At 31.4% G+C, this 22,270-nt stretch overlaps 2 protein-coding genes and 1 pseudogene across 4 annotated transcripts; 2 read left to right on the plus strand and 1 right to left on the minus strand.

The window, feature by feature from the left end:
- Positions 1-745: 745 nt before the first annotated feature.
- LOC114402989 (protein ACCUMULATION AND REPLICATION OF CHLOROPLASTS 3-like) lies at positions 746-3,549 on the minus strand. Its single transcript, XM_028365699.1, has 4 exons — positions 1,651-3,549; positions 1,499-1,570; positions 1,213-1,323; positions 746-1,037 (listed from the first exon to the last, which is right to left on the minus strand). The coding sequence occupies exons 1-4, from the start codon at positions 1,708-1,710 to the stop codon at positions 975-977; spliced, it is 306 nt and encodes a 101-aa protein (XP_028221500.1). The 5' UTR covers positions 1,711-3,549; the 3' UTR covers positions 746-974.
- On the plus strand, positions 2,155-3,581 carry LOC114402988 (annotated as a pseudogene).
- Positions 3,582-15,117: 11,536 nt separating this feature from the next.
- Positions 15,118-21,996, plus strand: LOC114401719 (protein indeterminate-domain 5, chloroplastic-like). 3 transcript variants are annotated; one of them, XM_028364297.1, is made up of 5 exons: positions 15,119-15,373; positions 15,547-15,799; positions 16,162-16,558; positions 18,799-19,994; positions 21,612-21,996. In XM_028364297.1, exons 2-4 carry the CDS (start codon positions 15,646-15,648, stop codon positions 19,952-19,954), a joined length of 1,707 nt encoding a protein of 568 aa, XP_028220098.1. In that variant the 5' UTR covers positions 15,119-15,373; positions 15,547-15,645; the 3' UTR covers positions 19,955-19,994; positions 21,612-21,996. The 3 variants fall into 3 exon arrangements, with proteins under 3 accessions (XP_028220099.1, XP_028220098.1, XP_028220097.1); XM_028364298.1 differs by having other exon boundaries at positions 15,118-15,799; positions 18,799-19,986; XM_028364296.1 differs by having other exon boundaries at positions 15,119-15,799.
- Positions 21,997-22,270: the final 274 nt, after the last annotated feature.

Consider the following 22,270-nt stretch of genomic DNA (forward strand, 5'->3'; position numbering starts at 1 on the left):
GGTGTGATTCGATCGAAGTGTTACATGATGTGTACATTTTATTATAAAGGATGTTGTGATGATTATTGAGATCATCATTGTGATCAATTACTGGAAGTTTGGAGCAGAGAATGTCTCTCTCTTGCTTGGGGGAGCCTTGACTCTCAAGATATTTCTCATCTTTTCTTTTCTGTCATTCTTACCTTGATTTGCTGGCACCATTGATACAAAGTGTAAGTCAAATTCAAATTGTAAGTCAATCTTCAACTTGAAATGAAACCCACTATTTTTTATCATGTCTTTTGATATGAAGGTTCATTAAGATAGATAAGAAATATTACAAAACAGGCAATATCCCACTGCTCTCCCCAATTGATGCAAATCTGACATGATACACAACCAAAACAGTGCTTGTGTCTGAACCTCATTACAGTTCATACACAAGAGAAAGAAACTTGACGCTTGTGTTTAACATCAAGATATGCATAAAATCTAAAAAAGTAATCTGCCCCATTAATGTCAGTTCATCATATCAAAACTAGCATTAAGCAACCAAAACGTCATTTAAACTCTTTAGATAAAATCAACTGGTTAAATTTTCAATAGTCACAAGTAGACAAATCATGCTCAATCTCAAGTATTCTCAACTCAGTAACAACATTAACAATAAGGTTACTTCCATCGAAATCAAAGGAACTTCAATCTATAGATGTAAAAAACACTAATGTTTTGTAAGTCCTAACACCGAAAAAAGAAGTTTGCCAACAAACATTAATATCTTCAAGATATTTACCCAACTTGCCTTCCTTTTTGTCTCGATAAAAATATCTTCTTAATTAATTTATTCCACAAAAAACACTTAAAAAATCAAACTTACCCAAGTGTAAGGACTGCTGTTATGAGTAGGTTGGGCTCAACAGTAGGGTCATATATTGTTGATATTATAATATCCCTTGTGTATTTTGTTGTTTGACGGAAAGTATGCAGAAAGATTCCTATATGACTATCCTGATGGGTTCTGAACACGCAAGAGTACATATAACTACGCTATTTGGATCCTGAACAAAATAGTGATTATAATAAGTTTATACAGTAGAGGAAAAGGAACCAGAAGAATGATAGCTAAATGTTTAAAATAAAAAAAAAAAGGCACTACACTGAACAAATTGCAGGGGTAATATGTCAGCATAGAAAAATCACCTATCATGCATGAAAATGGAAAATGAGTGTTACCTTCAAACCAACACCCAGGAAAGGACTATCAAATATAGACTGCAAAATTGAAGATTTGATGTTATATGCAGCTCCAAATCCAATCCCTGCTTCTATATAGGATTCCAATATCTGTACACAACAGCATCAAATTTACACATGGGTGAAAGGAAATGGAAAAATGAAAATTGGAATAATAATAATAAAAAATAGCACATTGATATACAAGTTTGGTCCTTTCTAAAGAACAATATAAACAAGGCTAAAAAGGTCTGAAACTATCAGGGTAAAAATCATAGAAAACTACTTTATTAATTTCTGAAGAGCTGGCCTCTTTCCTGCCATCATTCAATCTATCTATAAATGTTCTGTGCATCTCCTGCAAAACTTTCAATCAGTAACCATAGAATAGTTTTATACAAACTAATAGCCAGAAGTATACTAGAAAATTAAACTTACAGATTTTAGAACCGAGACAGTCTTAATAGCTAGCAAAACTGCATCATTAGCAGTCTTCATGGCCTCATCTAGAGTCAATAAGTCTTTCTCGAGCAATGCATCAATATCAATTTCTGTATCATAAATCAACAAAAGTGCAAAATTTTATATTTTTTGTAGGCATTTTGGTGATTGAATTAAAAAGGGGAGAGACAACTATCAATTAGTTAAAGAGTGTATGTTATAGACAACTTAAAAGGGGACAAGTATTATTTCGATTTTCCAGAGTAACAATTGTAACACAGAACGGCAAGGAGTTAGTTGGGGAAAGGTTACTTAGGGCACATGGAATAAATAGGGGGAAGGAAAGAACTAAAGGAGTTTCTGGGGGAGAAAACTGTTAGTGTACGGATGAGAGGCCTCTCAAAGACTGCATCAATTTTATCTAGACTCTCGAGAATAGTACTCAATCTTTATCCCTGACTATATAGAAAAACACAAATTCTCCATTCTATATTGAAGATCATGGAATCCTTTGGCGAGGCAGCTGAAATTCTGAAGGCTATTTTTCTTCCCTTTATATCAACAAGTCACCTAATTCCATTAGTAGACATTGCCAGGCTCTTCGCCATGCATGGCGTGGGTGTCACGGTAATTAGCATATCGGCAAACGCCGCCATTTTCCAAAGCTCCATCGATAGCGATTCTACTCGCGGTCGATCCATTCGAACCCACCTTGTGAAGTTTCCACCCCTGCCTGGTTTGCCAGAAGGGGTGGAGACCATCAACGCGGACACTCCTCAATCCTTGTAGACCAAACTCATGGAGGCACTGTTCATTCTCCAAGGGCAATTCCAACAACTCTTTCATGACATGCAACCAGATTTCATAGTCACTGACATGTTCTACCCTTGGACTGCTGATGCTGCCGCTGATTTGGGAATTCCTAGGTTGGTTTATGTCGGTGGTGCAAGTTATGTTGCTCACTGGGCAATGAACTGCGTCGAACAGTTTGCACTGCAGACAAAGGTAGATTCAGATGGCGAGAGTTTTGTGCTTCCCGGATTGGCTTAAAGCACCAAATGGCTACACCCATTTAAAGAAGATGATGACAGAATCGAATAAAAAGAGCTAAGGATCGCTGTTCAAAAGCTTTTATGAGTTTGAGGGAGCTTACGAGGAGCATTACAAGAAAGTCATGTGTACCAAGAGTTGGAGCATAGGACCGGTTTCGTTATGGGTGAACCAAGATGATTCAGATAAGGCTTGTAGGGGACATGCCAAAGAAGAAGGCAAAGGAAAAGAAGAAGGGTTGCTTACATGGCTTGATTCTAAGAAAAGAGGAATCTGTTCTCTACGTGAGCTTTGGGAGCATGAACAAGTTCTTTTCCACACAACTTGTTGAAATAGCTCACATGCACTTTAAGATTCTGGCCATGATTTCATCTGGGTGGTTAGGAAAATTGATGAAGGGGCTACTAGGGTTTTTCTGGAAGAATTTGAGAAGAGGGTGCAAGAAAGCAGCAAGGGTTACCTAATATGGGGTTGGGCACCGCAACTTGTTATACTAGAGCATCCTGTCACTGGAGGTGTGGTGACTCACTGTGGGATGAACACTGTGTTTGAAAGTGTCATCGCAAGTTTGCCAATGGTGACTTGGCCTATTTATGCAGACCAGTTTTTCAATGAGAAGTTGCTGGTAGATGTGCTGAGAATTGGAGGCGAAAGAATGGAGAAACTTGAATGAGTTTGGAAGTGTAGAAATTCGGAGAAGAGTCAAAACTCTAAGTGATGCTACAAAGAAAACAATTCAGGTTGGTGGCTCTCTTCTCACAACAATTTGAAAGATCTAATTGAGGAGCTCAAGTCATTCAAACTTCAAAAGGTTAATCACAAAATGGAGGTAATGGGAAAGGGAGACCCTTATGGAAAATATTCTTGAACTGGCATGAGTTATGAAATTGTAACACAGTAAGGTTTTCTGAGGAGTAGTAATCACCCACTTTTTAATATACTTCTTTAAACATATTTTCTCTAAGTAGTTAAGATGTGTTCACGACATTTTAATTTAGTCATCTAAATGTGTTTATGACATTTTTATATATTTTTTTTATGTAATATGTATGGGACTAGAATGATCAGCTAGCAAGAATAAAAGAATAAAAATCGGTGGTATGTTTTAATTTTCATTAATTTTATGTTTATTCCTATTTTTTTACTAATTTTTAAATTAACTGTAGTTTATCCTTTACATCTCACTTTAGATGACTCAAATCCTATCTTGTGGTGTCTGGTAATTTTGTCTAAATAAACTAAAAGATATCTAAGTTAAACGTTACACTTATATTAGTTGAATTTTCTATTATAATCATTAAAGTTTGAATCAAGAGATAATTTCTCTAAGATAGTTTCATGATGATTTAACATCAATTCATTCAAAAAAGCAAGAATTATCTTTATCACATTATTAAGAAAAATATAACGGTAATTAAGACGTTGAAGATTTTGCAAGGGATACACTTAATTATTGTGGTTTTTTCTTCTTCATAAATACACATTTTTTCTCCTATTTTTTCTCAATCTACACTATTGTAATTTAATTTTCAATATATACTACTTAGAATTTTCAGATTTTTTTCGTAGATACACCTTCTCTCTTATTTTCTCCTCATCTACACTACTTAGTTTAATTTCCAATATACACTATTTTGAGACTTTCTCTCTCCTTTTTTGTTTTCTTTAATTTAAAATTTTATAAAATATAAATATTATATTATATAATTTTTTTAATTAGTTTTAAAATTATTTATTTATTAAATTAAATTTTATAATTTTGTTTTTTAATTTTTTTAAAGAAAATGATATTATTAAATATAATTATTTTTGTTTTATTATTTAATTTACTTAACATATTTTTTAGGTGAATAATTTTATTTAAAATATGAATTTTCTAATATAAATATTTTTAATATAATTATATTGCATTGTTAATAAAATACTTAAACAATTACACTTGGCTAAGGTAAAACTTAAGATAGATTGAGATATGTTAGGACAATTGTTTTTGTTATGATCATGCTGTCGGTCCTCTTTCTCCTTGGATAAGGATTTCACTTATCTCGTTCATATACTTGCGACATTGATTAGGGTGACAATAAAAAATAATTGCTAATTAAATATTTTTAAAGATATTTTTAATATATTTTTATCATAAAAAATAACTCATATTTAATGGTTATGAATATCTTTTGGATATTTTAATCTTTTCTTTTCATATCTCAAAGTCATAAATAATAAAAATATCAATTCTTATCAATTAAGCAAAAAAAACTGTTAAATAAATATTTTTAAAGATATTTTTAATAAATTTTTATTTAAAGATATTTTTAAAAATATTTTCAATAAATATTTTTAAAGATATTTTTAATATAGCAGTTACTACTTTTTTAAATTTTATGTCTATTATATAAGATAGATGTATTAATTATATTTTTACTTTGTTTTTTAGTTTATTTTAATACTACCAACTAATTTTTTTAATTAACAAATATAACAAAAAAAATATCAACAACACATAAATTCAACTACAAAAGTACATATAAAGTAACTAAAAAATTATACTCTAATTTTATCCAATTTTTTTATTTATCTATATATTTTTCTTTAAAAAAATAAAAACAAAATTATAAATTTTAATTTAATAAATAAGTAATTTTAAAACCAATTAAAAAAATATATAATATAATATTTATATTTTATAATATTTTAAATTAAAAAAATAAAAAGGAGAGAGAAAGTCCCGAGTAGTGTATATTGGAAATTAAATTACAAAACAGTGTAGATTGGAAAAAAATAGGAGAGAGAATATATATTTACGGAAAAAAAACCCAGTTTAATATCTTTGATTTGCACACACTTAATCAACAAAGAAGTAATAATAATAACAATAATAATAATAATAATAAATTTTCTTAATTAGATAAAATTAATGGGATATGCTAAACTAAAATATATAGATTTTGCTTTTTTATTGAAACAAAATCATTATTCCATTGTGTTGAACACACACAAAATCACAATTTAATTTTTGTATTTAGCACATAAAATTGGAATTGTATTTCCATTACACAGGATGTGCATATAAAATTCAAAACAAAAATATATTTCTGCATATAAAATATACAACAAAACTTATGAAAATAAGTTTTAATTGAATATTTTGTACACAAAAATGTATTTTCATTTTGAATTTTGTATGTCTTTTGTATTACAACAAAAATACATTTATGTTGTATATTTTGTACTTGTACCACAGAAATGTATTTTCTGTTGAAAGGGCACAGCAAAAAAGTTAAAGCATATGGGAGTGCAAATAGCAAAGTGCAGGTGAGAATACCAACTCCTTTTAGGCTAACTTGCTTGGCCCCTTGTAGAAAACAGGATTGTTTTTGTGGATATAAAATTCACCGTGCCAAAAATAACAATGAATTGGACAAATTTTATTCAAATTATAATAAATGAATTAAAATAATTAATTTTGATTCATTAAAAATTTAGTGAAAAATTGATTCATGTGTGATTTATTCAATGAAAATTATCTAATTCATTCACTAATATTATTTTATGAATAAATATCCCATTGCTCAAGTTATAGTTAAAGTTAAATAATTTTTATAAATATTTCCGTAAAAGGAGAAAGGGGGAAAGGGGAGAAACATTTTAATTAAAATTGCTAAAATTATTCAATTTTTAAAATATATTATTTTTCCTTTCAAAAAATATATTATTTTTAAGTTAAAAAATATATATTATTTTTAAGTTGAAAAAATATATATTATTTTTAAGTTACAAAAATATATATATTATTTTTATGAATTGCAAAACTTTAGTATTACAAAAGTTTTACGAATTGCGGTGCTACGCCGAATAACTAATGAAATGGACTTTCAACGCTGTGTTAGAGTTACCAAAATTTTCAATCGACCCTTATGTAAAAAAAAATAAAAGAATTCAATGGACCCAGTTTAAATATAATACTCTAATATTAATTATAATCTATAAAATTATATTTTACAATGGATTGTTTTTAAAAATATTATTGTAACTTATAATATTGATACATATTATGATAAGAACATGAAGAGGATCACGGGTTTCGACTGGTAAAAGTTTATACTCTCTTTTATTTTGTGTATTTGATTGTAATTTCATGTCTTACTATGCTTATGGCTAACTAGTTTTTACCATCTAGGGCTGTGAATGTGATGTAAACAGTGTGTAATCCCCTCAAGTAATTATTTTAACTGATCATTTTCCATTGAATTAAATTGCTTCATTGTTCTGTAATGTCTTTTGATTGATCGATTCGAATATGTTAGTCAATCATAGGTCAAGGATCGTACTGCTTACAATTTTGGACTTGTGTGAAGCAATTGGGTTTATAAAACATCTTATGATCAAGTATGTTTTGTGTACTTCTAATTTGATTAATAAAGTATTTTAATCATCTTCTTCTTTGTGCTATGTCATTTTCTCTAATTTCAACCTTACATGAACAATTAGGGGAGAGACGAGTAATAGTTCATTACCAAAATCTGTTAATTTAAGATGAACGATTAGTTTTTGACATTCATCGTAGGGTTCAATCAGAATAAGGATTGGAGGTAATTACTGGCACTATAGAAATCACGACCTAAGCTTTTTTACCTATTAATTCCTTAATTTGTTAATGCTTGTTTTCAAAAATACATTTATTGCAAGGTGAACGATAAAAACCCTTTTAAACTGGATTCACTTATATTGCTTGTAGGATTTAATTGTTTTGAACCGACACTAGCCGGTCTCTATCATAACTTTAGATACATTATTATTGCATAGGATACACTTACCTTTTAAATGTATATTATATATATATATATATAACAAATCTTAAATGTTAGCTATTCAAATGTATCATGTCATTAATTATTTTTTTCTTACACATTTTTTTTTAAACTTTTAATATATTATCTTTGTTTCTATATATTAAAAAATGATAATCTTTTCTTTTGTTTTTAATTATAAAAATATATGATCACTTTTAAATGTATTAATTATTATCCAATTTCTTTTTATACTCCTAATTTATTGTGAAGGCTTTTAACCATATTACTCATAATTTAACGAATAACTTTTTCAACCAATGAGTATGAGTTATACTCCTAATTTATTGTGAAGTCTATTAACCTTATAACTCATACTCATTGATTGAAAAAGTTATTCCTTGAATTATGAATAATGTCACTATATCTCACTACCACTTAAACCAATTAATTTCACTATTTTTATTGGTAGTAAAGAATTAGGAATTTGTTTCTTATACCTATTAACAAAAGATAGAATTTCTTATTAGTTAGATTAATTCTCTCATTTATACTTTTTTTTTATTTCTCATTCTACAAGTAATGGTTAAAGATATATAATAAGAAAATATTTAATTCCTTTAATATTATAAAATGACAATGAAACTAGAATGAGAAAGTTACCAAAATGTCAAACAAAATGGGACCAAAGGAGGAAACAAGTATAAATATTATATGGATTCAATGTAATGTAAACCATTGGATATTATAGTTTTTAATTGGATGGTTAAATTTGAAAGGATGACATTCTAAATTAAAAAAAGAAAACCAAGCATCCTTTGTCCTCTTTTAGGACTATTGACCAAATCCATTCTCTCCCACTTACAACCCTTAACCTTATCTATAGTCCCTTATTTTCTATTGCTCAAATTAAGGCCTAATTGAGCATCACATTCGTACCTTTGGATTTGAAAGTGTATAATTTGCACAAGAACTTCTTCATTTCATGTTCTAGCTCTTTGATTATAGGATTTTGGCTAGGGGTGACAAAGAAATCCAAATTTGTGGGTATCCACCCCGACTTTGATGGGGAATACCCAATTTGATAAGGTATGGGCACAAGTTCATATTAACTGAGTGATTTTTTCTTTAGGTACGAATAGAAGCCCTCAAGACACAGTCACTAGTCATTAGCGCCACTAGCTGCCAACCCTTATCTCTCTCACTCTAGTCATCTATCACGCTAACAATCATATCGTGATCTCGCATCTTTGAGGGTAGTCCTTGTTGCATTGTTGTGTTGTTATTTCGTTGAGTTCCATTTCGTTGCACTCTTTGTCTTACGTTGATCCTATCCTTCATTCACACGGTTGATGTGTGCGACCACCTATCATCATACAAACTTGAACGATTGCGTCGTGCTAGGCTACGCCGCACTCGCCACTCACCAACCGCCGGGTCATCACATCTCTTATCTTCAATGTTTGTGTTATGTCATTTTGCATAAATTAAGATTGTTTATATGTTCTTCTTGAAATAATCTTATAAAGCTAATATTAATTGTTATATTTTGTGAATGTGATTAGTGAACATGCTTTAATTTGTTTGATTAATTGGGTTTTCACTTCATTAGCATGTGTTGTGCCTAGAGCCGTCAAAATGGGTTTCGGTCTGTGGGGCCAGCCTGGTCCACAGTGGGCTAGAGGTGGGCCGAGCTCAATTTAAAAAAAAAAAACGGTACTGGCAACTTTTCAGCCCGGCCCATTAGCCTGTGGGTTAGGTGGCTCAACCGTGCGTTGGTGGGCAGCCCATCAACCCACTAAATTTAAATAATATATTATTTTATTATTATTATTATTATAAATTTATAATTGTTAAGAAATTAAATTTTTATTTGGTAACTAGCACAACCCAAGTGTCAATCACATTCAGTAATAGAGCAAGTCCAGACAATAGCAAAGCCCAATTGAATTAGCATTTGTTAATGGTCCGCAAGGCAACTACGCAAAGCCTGCACCTTTCTTAATTTCTTCAAAATATAATTTCTTAATATTTTATTGGTATTTAATATTATTTAATATATATATATATATATATATATATATATATATCAATAAATTTATCTTTTTCTAAATATTTAGTATCGTATTAATATAATTACATTAAAATTGAGTAAAAAAATTAATTATATTTTTAATTAAGCAGGTATTATTGTTTAAGTCTATTGAAAATTTCCATGATTTGCTCCTTATGTGTATAAATTAAAAAGAAAATAGTAAATATAAATTTATAATTATTTAAATTTAAATTCATTAAACTTTTGCATTATAAAATATTTATAAAATAAATTTTTTATTATTTTATAATTTATTATAAATAATTCATTATAAATGAAATTTGTAAGTATTATGAATACATTTTAAAATTAAACATATTGATGATCAATCTTTTCATGGGGTTATCATCATAAAATACAATATATCAAATATTATGATTTATTAAAGTAACTTATCATATATTTTTTATAACCTGTATATTTCATATTTATTAATATTTAAATAAGTAAAAAGAGTAAAATATAAAATAATTAACTTAACTTTGAAATCATCAAAGATATGAGTATAGTTTTATAGCATATAAGCATAATAATTGTTCTTAAAATAATCATAACAATAATGTGAGTAAATTTCATATTTATATAATTTCTCACTCACATAATCAATATGAAGTAATGGGTAAAAGCATAACAATAATTGTTCTTAAAATAATCATAACAATAATGTGTGTTGTTTTATTTATTTGACTTATTAATGATATTGCTTATTTTTTTTGTCTTTGTAGATGAAATTAATGGTGATGTTGAAAAAGAAGAGAAAGTTGTTTTGGATTTCTCAGTCCATGACTCTAATGTTTAATTTCAATAATTTAGAAGTTTATTTTTGATGATATTTAAATTTCAATTATCTTAATATTGAATGTTTATTTTGAAGATTTCAATCACTTTAATATTGAATGTTTGGATTTGATTTAGTTTGGTTTTATATTGGATTTTATTTTAAGTTGTTTGGAATAATTTTATTTTTTTTACAAAAAAAAGGCAGAAAAGTGGGTCAGCTCGCATAACCCACCAATCCGTGATGGGCCGGGCCGGGCTGACATTTTTTAGCCCACACAAAAGTGGGCCGAGTTGGACTAACCCACTTTTAGCTCAACTCGTTGCAGGCCAACCCACGTGGGCCGGGCTGACCCATTTTGACAGCTCTAGTTGTGCCAAGTGTTTTCAAAATTGTAGAATTGTTTTCCCTGGCACAAATTCAAGGAAAAGGAACTCTAAGCCAATAAGGTTGAATTGAGAAGAAGGGAATATTTAATTAATTACATTGTGGTGATGTTTTAATATAGAATAAAAATATTGGATTGAATACGAACACAAGATGTATGCCTTTTTGTTTACCAATTACATGCACTTCTTATGCACCATTTGTCATATGCTTTTTTAATTTCTCTTAGAAAAAACTATTGCAAATTGATAAACAAAATCAATGTTCTAGCGATGGGAACAGGACGGGGATATCCATTCTTGTACAGAGATGGGTACAATTTTCAGAAGTGGGGATTGGGACGGGGGACATCAAACCCATCCCCACCATGCTCGGTTGCCATCTCTAATTTTGGCTATGGTGTTTGTAATCTAGTTAGTTATGGTTGATTATGGTGGTTGAATTTATCAATGTGGTGAGAGAAGATGATCAATGGCAATTTGGTAGGGAAATCATCTTTTAAGATTTTTTAATTTTTTTTATTGTTATTTCCATCTTACCCTTTATACAACAATACATATAAAAACCATTGTGTATTGAATATGCTACTAGATTCAGTATGTCAAAATTAATTTCAAACTTTGTTTTGGTGAATTTCATATTTTTGAAATGTTTTTTTTTCAAGAATGTTTAGGTGAGATGGGTTTTGGAGATTCACCTAAGGTCAAAACAACCCCAAGGCTCAAAGAACGCTTACAAAAGTATTTGCATATTATTTACCAACAAAGTCTTCATATCGACAATGAAATCTAAAGTCACATTCTTATGGGGTAAGTTTGTGGAACCAACCTTTTTTGGTATATTTAAAATATGTTCAATCTAGCATTATAATTAGAGTTTGCAAAATGGGTTGAGCCTGACCTGTTAGCTCATATCGAGCCCAAAAAATGGGTCAATCTAGTCCAGTCTGATGGGTTAGGTTGGATTCAAGAATTAAAGGTCCAAAATCAACAAAGCCTATTTTGGCCCACCATTATTTTAAATATATATAACATTAGACAAAAAAAAGTTAAATGAGTCAATTTAATCTTGTTTGAAGAGCTATTGGACTACAAAAATACATTCCATAAAATTTTTTGGATCAAATTGAATCATTTTTTCACACTTGATCCAAGGGATTGGACCATGTGTGGAGACTCATTTTGTCAACTCTAATTTTAATTTAAACTGAGTGAGCTAGTTTCACCCCAATTTCATATTCATTTACAATTTTCCATAATTTATATGTCCGTAAATGTGGGTTTCGACCAACAAACGCATTAAGACTATATAAGCCCAACCTAATACCCGACAACTCAGGGGTAGGGTCCATTTCTATATATTGTTTTTTTTAGTTTGTATATAGTAGATAGATTGAGTCCTCTAGGACCTGTATTCATCCCCAAAGAATTGAACTATCGAAGTGTCAAAAGGTATTTCCCCCCATTAATATGCTAGATCTTTAGCTCCTACAATTACAACATTTTGACCCCAAATAACAAAACAGAATTTGACCTTTTTCAATACATAGCCATGTACGTGAGGGATGCGTTTGGATTGTAGTTAGTAAGAGGACAGGAGAGAAACTCATGAGAAAAGACAAGGCTAGTTTTGTGAGAAGAAAATGCCGCTGCAGTTGAAAATCATATTGTCCATCTGATGAAGGAGACCTTCGTCTTCGTGTAGCAGCATGAACTATGAGTTGTCAATAAAAAGTCTAAAAGAGTCTCACCATAGTCCTTGTCTCCAAATTCTTTTGATTGAAATATACGGGTTTCAAATCACATACTTGCAAATGTTATGTCAATTAACTATTTATGTGTGCAATGTGTTGGTACTTGGCGTTTAATAACATCTCTATATATGTATGATTCTTTCTTCAATGTTTTTATAACTGTTAGTTTTACTTCTTATACTAGTATGTTGCTGACCTAGGAGTAGAATAAAGTTTGTTGTTTGAATTTGAATATATATTTTTAAACTAAAAGATATTTTAAAATAGTAGACGGGATTTGTTTTAAAAACTAGCATTATAGTTATTTTGATTGATTGTTTTTGTATCCTGTGCTTGATTATTTTAAAGACTTAAAGACTAAGCAGAGATCAGTACTGTTATGGATGCAGGCTCTTATCCTTTTATATTACACACCTTAATTCTTTAAGTTTTTTCATTTGGTTTTTTGTACTTTGGATCTTTGTCTAAAAGAAAAGCAACAAAATAGAAACCAACAAAGAAAACGATGATTGGGACTTCATTACATAAAATTTATTTTATTTGTTTTAGGGTCCCTTCTCATTGATCAACCTAAAAATAAATTAACACAGCTTGATTGATCTTAATTAAGATTAATAGCCACATCAGCAACACCATAACATCACCAACTTCCATATGGATTATAAATCTAGAAATTAGGTGTCTGAACCGGAGCTTTGTTGGTCTGTTTATATGCTTGTAATTGGTTTGACTACTTAAGGAATAAAATCTTCTTTTTTTTTTAAAAAAAAAAAAGTGTGAGGTCGAAGTGAATTTTACTCTCCCGTGTTTATTTTGTGTATATATATTAAGGAAACGAGGTCAGATTAAGCATTCGAATTTAAGTAACCTTAGCACTATAATTTATTATTTGTTAATTTGTTTGAATGTAAAACTTCTTGAGTTTCTATTAATTAGTTCTATGATTTTTTTTCTTCAAAAAATAAAAGCACATGAATAGTATTGTTTAGAAACTTGCAAGAGATTTGAAAAAAAAAATATTAGATGAGTAAACTCATTTTAGGGGATAGATCCGACTAGATATATCATAGCCAAATATCTAACAATAATCTCTCTCCAATTAAAAACAAATAAAAATCTACTATACTATTACTCGGTATTTAAAAGATAAGGCGGCTACTATATGAAGTAGTTAGACTAGATGCTTAAAGTTGTAGTAGTCCTGGAATAAACTTGACCCGTATATGACTCACAAAATTTGACTTTATGATCTCTAGTAAATATCAATGTCAAAAATCTTAATTCTTTATGGTTAAGCTGTCATTATTTGAAATAATAATAACTTCCCTGACATTTTTATTAATAAAATTTAAAGAAAAGACAGCAAAGCAAAGAAATGGAATAAAAACTGTCTTGAACAAAATGAATTTAAAAAAAAACCTTCATAATAATATTATTAACTATCCCTGTCAAAAGACCTCATAATTCCCGAAAAGCACACATTTCACTTTATTCTATTCTATTCCATGGTAATATCTCAGGAAAAAGGTGACAGTGATTTTGTTTCCACAGGATCCACGGTCTAGAATTCAGCTGTCTCTTGGTTTCACTCTGATTATCTAAAAAAATTCCTTTGTGATTTGTTTATCCATAGTGGTTGGATTAGGTCCTTTCTTGGGTTTTCTGATTGTGATTTTTCCCACTTTATAATGAGATGACGAAATTACCCTTCATAGTGAGTGATGTAACCTTTGGGAAGGACCAGGACCAGGACCAGCCAGCCACTGCATGCAACAACAGAAGGGAAGAGAAGAAGGACCTCACTCAACCCAACCCAAGTTGGCCAAACACAGCACATAGAGTTTCAGAATACTTTTTTGCCTTTTCCATGTCAGTGACCCTAAATGGTAACAGTACAGTACACTCTGCCTCCGCTGAATTTCAGACAAACAGTGTCATTCACCCCCTCACCCAATCAACTATCAGGTGTTTTGTTTTCCACTTTACAAATCAAAACATCATTATATGTTCCTTTCTTACCCTTGTGAAGTGTTACTAGCAACTATTTTTTCCCACTTTGAATATAAACAATAAAATTATTTTCAAAATATCATTTCTTTAATAAGATTAAATTTTAATGAAAAATAATTTTAAAAAATATTTATTTTTAATTGAGACTCATACGCATTTAATAAAAATAATTAATTCCTTAATAAAGATCAAATATGTCTTTTTTTTTTCTTCTTATAATCGAGTAAGAAGAAATATTATTTCTTTTACACAGTTTAATTACTTTCCATATATTTTTCTTTTACCAAGACTTCTTATTTTAATTTTCTCTCTATTGGTTTTACGGTTTGAGAGTTTCATTATTCATTGTCCTTTTTCTTTTCCTTTTGAATTTTGTGTGAGGTCCGGTGGGGTTGGGTGATGAGTGAAAGTTTGTCTGGGAGTGAGTAAGAAGATACGAAATAAGAGATAGAAAGAGAGGGAGAGAGAGAGAGAGAGAGTGGTGTAGCTGTTTCATGCTGCTTTCACACATCCTATGTCGTTATGTGGCTAAGGATTGGGTCCACCGACCCGTAGGCCTTACCCTCTCTCTTTCTATTCTCTCTCTCATTAATTTTCCATATTGTAAAAAATTTCATTTATGACAAGAGAGAAGGGAGCAAAATCTGGAAAAGCTTTTGAAGAGGAAAAAAAGGCTGAGAATAATAAATAAAAAGTAAAGAAAAGAAGGAAGGAAATGGTGTGTGTATATGTGTTGGTGCATCTGCATGACACCAAATCAGTGAAGAAACTGAGTAATATTACTGCCAGCTCAAATTTCTCATTTATAACAAGCCAGCCTCAGGAGGAAAATCACATCAAGGAGTACTCATGGAGGAGGGGTTGAGTATTTGCTGTTGCTATTAATTTCTTCTTCTTCTTCTTCAATATCTCTGTCTGTTCTATCTCCCTCTAGATTTTTCTTTTGCTAGAATTCTCTTCCTTATGAGTTTTTTTCTTTCTGAGATTGGGGATGTGAATTAAAGAGGACTCAAATTGCATGTGGGTTTTCCAGAATTCTGATACAGTTTTGGGGTTCAAGGAGAAAAAGAACACTCTCTCAGGTGAAGCAGAAGAAGGTTAATTGTTATATATAGGACTTGCTATAAGAGATATGGCGGCATCATCTTCCTCAGCGTCGCTCTTTGGATTTAGAGAAGAGGATCAGAATCAGATGAAGCAACAACATTCCCTGACACCATCTTCATCAACAACACCAGCTGCACCCCCACCCCAGAAGAAAAAGAGAAACCAACCTGGAACACCATGCAAGTATCTTAATTTTTTATTATCAGAAATTAAGATCTAATCTCTAAATCGTTTCCTATATCAATGACTTCTATAGATTTTATCTATTTTCATTCCACAATTTGTTTTTGGTTAGCTACCTACCTTTCTTTTTTCATTTGGTATATGTGAATTAATTCTCTAGGGAACCCTAATTTCAAAACAAATTTTATTAAAATGGACTGAAATTAAATGGGTATGTATGCCTTTGGAAATCTTTGTCTTGAAGCTTTCTCAATTTGATTTCCAGTCTTTTTATTTTTTAATTATAGCTTGTGTAGTGAATTAATTAATTTTTCTAATTAATAATTAGTTTTTGTTTGGCATTTTTCCATGGTAACAGATCCAGATGCGGAGGTGATAGCACTATCTCCCAAGACCCTAATGGCAACAAACAGGTTTATATGTGAGGTGTGCAACAAAGGGTTCCAAAGAGAGCAAAACCTACAGCTACACAGAAGAGGACACAACCTGCCTTGGAAGCTTAAGCAGAAGACTACAAAAGAGCCAAAGAGAAAGGTTTATCTGTGTCCTGAGCCCACATGCGTTCACCATGACCCTTCAAGGGCTCTTGGAGACCTCACAGGGATTAAGAAACACTACTCTCGCAAACACGGTGAGAAGAAGTGGAAGTGTGACAAGTGCTCCAAGAAGTATGCTGTTCAATCTGATTGGAAAGCCCATTCTAAGACTTGTGGCACCAGAGAATATAGATGTGACTGTGGCACCCTCTTCTCCAGGTAACACTAACACTAAAATGCGTGCAATTCATATATTATATATAATATTGCTATATATTGTTGCTTGTTACCCTTTTTCCAAACACTAAGCTTTTTTACTTATTATGCAAAATTTAGCCATAAACACAAGAAGGAAAACACTGTTTTTGGTTTTGGCTTGTTTGGGGTTGGCTTAAGGGTTTATATTAGATTCTTCTTGTTCAAGACATAATATATAGGTATACAGTGGGATGCTATAGTGAGGAAAAGGGCTTAGATGCTTTTTCTTTTATCTAGTAGTGAGTCTGGTTTCCTTAGCAATTTGATTGATTAAGATTCTTCTGTCGACTCGGTTGGTTCCTTCTCACTCGTATGGTTTCCTTTGTCATCTTCCCTTTCTATTGGTACCAAGTGAAATGGAAGGAAACATCCCCCCACGTGAATCTTCTCTCCAAACAGCCTTGGTCATAGGGCTTTCAGAACAAACACACGGAGGAACAGCACCCTCTCTCATCAAAAGGCATAAAGCTAATGGAAAAAAACTCTTGCTTTCCAATTTTACCTCGGAAACAACGCTGTTTTTTTCTCCCATATATATATATTTCTTTTCTTTTCTTTTGTATTCTCGTGTTGCTATGCCATGAAGAAGAGAGAGAGAGAGTATGTGTGTAAGTGTTTGTGTGTGATATGTTGTGACCAGCTTTGTTTTCTTCTGGGTTGGCTAGATGCATGTGTTCAGTACTGTGCTCTTGCAGGTTCTCCTTTTCATGATAACGCTATGGCCTAATCAAGTATCCAACTTTCTCTCTCTCTTCTTTCTCTGTTTTGATGTATGTAATGCAGATAGTACCACTACTATTTTTCTTTTCCTTCCATATGATTTGAAGTTTAATTTGGTGGGAGCGAGAGGTCATGCTGAATTCAGATCAGAGATGTGCAGTACCTAATAAATGTTAATGATTAACACAAAGTGGGCACAACCTTGTTGACAAATTTGATAGCATTGGAGTCAAACTAAGTCCAGTTTGAGCACAATCCCACAATCATGGTTGTTGATTGTTCAGCTTTTTCTCTACTCTCAAAAACATTGAATACACATTCTTCGGTTCCATTTATTGAACACCCAGATCAGACCCTGAAGTCCTTGAATTGACACTGCACTTCATAATTGATTGGTTAATCTTTTTATCAAGTGCTCGTGAAATTATTCCACCTACTTGTTGTGTACCCTTTTTGGAAATTTTTAGTTATCTTCTCATTCGCTTTGTAGAGTTATCATATTATTACTTTTTCTAATTACTCGTTTCATAAATACACGCAAGTGTTTGTCCTCGGGTCCATTAAAGCTTTTATTCTTTTATTTGTATGTTAAACAATTTTTTAAGTGATTTTGTGATTAAGATTTAATTTTATTGTCTTTAACTTGGAAAAGCCAAGTCCTAATTCTAGTAATCCATGTATGCTTAAGATACGTAACAGCTTCAAATTAATATCATTGTTATAGTGTTTCTGAAGTGAACTATTTTCTATAACTTATTATTTTAAAATTTTAAACTAAGCTTAAAAATCTTCTATTAAGAATTTCCTCCCTCTCTTTATATGTGTGGTAATAATAATAAAAAATTATTAGCTCCTGCATATACACTCAGTTGAGACAATTTAATGTTTTTATTAATTTTCTACTCAAAAAAATATTTTTTATTATCTGCAAATTTATGCCGAATAACTTTTAAGTTGTAAGTTTCAACCACTATATAAAAAGAAATTATATGCCATTCAGATTTTATTTTTCTTTTTTTAATCCTCTGAAGATTATTTTTCATTCATTCAATTAGTATATTATCTCATAAGTAATGAAAAGATCCGAAACTACTAAATGGTCATATTTTTGGTCACTTTTTATGTGACAAATAGTCAAAATTTCAATTTACACAAAAGAATTAATAAAATTTAATTATGTATCTTGATCATAACTATAGCAATGTAAAACCATGTAATATTTCTTCATAATAACTCATAAGTAACACTTACACTTCCAAGTGAATATTGAAAACTAATTAGATCTAATAACATGAAACATAAATTAAAGAATATTTTTGTTCAGTTATACTTATTAACTAATTAAAATTTATCTGAATATAACTTTTGAAGTTATTATTATCAAATTCAACAATCTTATCATAAGAATTAGTTAGTGATTTGCCTAAGAACAAGTATCTGATTAATTAACTAATTATTTGGAATGTACGTGATGAGTGCAGGCGTGACAGTTTCATCACCCACAGGGCCTTCTGCGATGCACTGGCTCAAGAGAGTGCAAGACAGCCACCTAGCCTTAGCGGCGGAGGAATTGGCAGTCATCTGTACGGAAGCACCACCAACATGGCCTTAAACCTATCTCAGGTCGGTTCTCAAATCTCAACCATGCAAGACCCTAACGCCCAGCCCACCGAGCTCCTCCGCCTGGGCGCCGCCTCCGGTCGAACCGGCCAGTTCGACCACATCCTCGGTTCACCCTTCCGACCGTCGAACCAACAACAACAACAACAACCTTTCTTCATGTCCTCCGAACCCAACCAAACCTACCACCACCCCGACCAAAACAAACCCTTCCAACAAGGGTTAATGCAGTTGTCTGATCACCTTAACAACAACAGCCACCACAATAATTCACCCTTCAGCCTTCCCTTTCTCTCCAACAACACAAGCAACGCTTCGTTCTCTGAACACTTCAACAATGCCAATGGAGGAGGAGGCAACAACAACAACAACAACAACAACAACAACGAGGGCACTAACTACTTCGCAACTTCAAGTGCACCTTCTCTCTTCAGCAACAGTGTCAATGCCAGTGCCTTATCTCACATGTCCGCAACTGCACTGCTTCAGAAAGCAGCACAAATGGGTGCAACTACGAGCAACGGCGGCACCGCTTCGCTGTTGAAAAGCTTCGGAAGCGCGTCCTCCAGCAGCGGCGGCGGCTCGAAACTGGTGAATGCTGCAAACTACGTCAGTGGCATGTTCGGAGGGAATAATCACGTGAACGAACAGAGTAACAGTAACCTCCAAAACCTGGTGAACTCGTTCGCTGTTGGTGGAAACTCTTCCATTTTCGAAGATGGGTTTGAAGCATATGAACATAGTAACAATAACAGTAATAGGGACCCAAAAGTGCACGCAATGAGTGGAAGTAGCAGCAGCATTGGAGGGTCTGATAGGCTCACCCGCGATTTTCTGGGTGTTGGTCAGATAGTGAGGGGAATGAGTGGGAGTGGAGGAGTTGCGCAGAGAGAACAACAGCAGCAACATGGCTTCAACTTGAGTTCTTTGGAGGCAGAAAGATATAATAATAATAGCAATAATGCTGCGCCGTCATCAGGGCAAGCTTTTGGAGGTGGTGGAGGGAATTTTCAGTGATGAGAAAACTTATTCTCCATCATGCCAACAAGGTACAAAGGTACGTCGTCAACTCAAAAACAATATACTATTAATTAATGGCATGTTAGGGGAATGATTATTCTTATGATTCAAAAAGAGTTTCCTACATCGAGGTGATTAGTTTTTTTTCTTCTTTTAATGGTTTTAATATGAGTTGTTTTATTCTTCCATTCAATTTTTTTTCAACTCACTTTCATCGTATTTTTCAACGCATCATTGTCATATTTATCATACTAGATTCTTTTTTCTTCTACCTATATGTACGTCTAAAAATGAGGTGTGGTGTGGGTTTATTATTACTTTTTTAGCATTAATAAGTATGCACTTCATTTTAGGGTTGTATGAATGAAAAAGTTTGAGGGGAAAAATACAGAAAGAGAAGGAAAAAAAGTGATAGAAAATATTGGTAAAAATAAAAACAAAATAAAATGAAAGTGAAATAGAAGAGATGAGAATGTGTATTAACTAAGTGTTTTGTTTTTCTTCTTATTTTATTGGTCTTGGTCCATGTGTTAGAAAGATGCTATACCTTTTTAAAAAAGAAAAGTCAGTGTGTTCAGAAAAGGAGTGTGTGCTCTGACAAGTTGTCTTGCATGGGGCGGAAAGCGACGTTCTGCAGTACTTTGTTTCTTCTCTTGTCTTCTCGTTTTCATTTTCTTTCATTTTTGGATATATTTTGGGTTGGCACAGTCACGAGTGCCAAACTGGTGGAGGGTGACTGAACTAATACAATACCTGCTCTTATCAACATGTCTTTGTCACGTCATATATGTAATTATAATAAGATATTTTTTTAATATAGTCTGTTTTAAACGCTTGCAGAGAATGTTTGATATGGACAAATTTCAAATACTTAACTTTATCTATAACTTTATGATAAAGAATAAATGTCTTATTGTTATTAAATTAAATTACGATAATGTTGTGATTCATTCGTTCTGTTTATTGTATTTTTTTTTTTTCAAAAAAGTTTTGGGCAAATGGTTAGTTGATGCATGATAGTATATGTTTGAAGATTTAAGTTAGTAGTCACATGATTATTTTAAAAAATTATACTTAAATAAGTCATGCATATTTATTTTTAATTTAATCATTCAAATATTATTTAATTGTTTATATTTATTATTATATATTCTTACATTAAAAAGAGTTCAATTATATTAAAATGAAGTTAGTTTACTTTTCTAACGTAAGTTATTCACTTCATATATATATATATATATATATATATATATATATATATATATATATATACCAATTTGAAACAATTGATTTTAACAACTATAAACAACTGAAGCCATCAAATTAAATAGAATAAAAAAAAACGTTGCAAAACTACTTTAATTTTAATAATCTTTCATAAAACTATTGATATTTATTCATTTCACTATCGAAATAAAAAGTGTCCTCTCACAGTATTGTTTTAATTTTTTCTTCATCAGTTTGAGACTATGTTGTTGTTAGAACTTAGAAGATATAAGTCTATTCTGTTTGTCTCGCTATATATAGGCCAACTCGAATTAGGTGGTGCTCTACTTTAGCTAAGTAATTAATTAACTTGCAAATGTTTGGAATCATCTTTTCAGTTTCAGCAACAATAAAATTCAAAATTATTTATGGTTTGGCTGTTTTGCAGGGATTTCAACTTGTTCCATTGAAACTTGACTGTCCAGCTCATCTAATTAAGGCATTTTTAAGTGCAGCATTAGGGAAGCATATGTGAAGTTTCTGCAGTTTACTAATAGCGCAAGCAAATTAGGCTTCAAAATTAGGGTTCTTCAACTCCGTTACAACTTTCAGTTTTTTCTTTCCCTACCTTTCTATAAGTTTATTCGGTTTATAAACAAACTAGCTTCAAGATTTTCATGGTTTAATTTAATAGATTTTGTTATTGGACAATGCATTACTTATATTTAAATTTGACTGCCAGAGATGACTTTGTTCATATATACTTTGGCATTTTGTGCATAAATGTGTTTGGACATCTTCAGAGCGGGATGGCCCCGTTATGTCACAACTCACATGCTTTGCGAGCAATGTTTCTAAAGTTAAGTAGATGATTATTGAATTGTGGTACAGTACTACTGGTTGAAATGTTGTATATATGGAATATGGAATTGTGACCGAAATATAATGATTAAGTATATTGATACTAAAAGACAATAAATTAATAATAAAAGGATAAATAATATTTATCTATCAAATATCGCTTGTAAGTTAAAAGAGATTAGAGAGATTCAGATAAACCTGTCAATCTAACACACAACCTAATAAAAAAAGTATTTGATTTAAGTA

The sequence above is a fragment of the Glycine soja genome, chromosome 20 (assembly GCF_004193775.1).
Source record: "Glycine soja cultivar W05 chromosome 20, ASM419377v2, whole genome shotgun sequence".
Lineage (NCBI taxonomy): Eukaryota > Viridiplantae > Streptophyta > Magnoliopsida > Fabales > Fabaceae > Glycine > Glycine soja.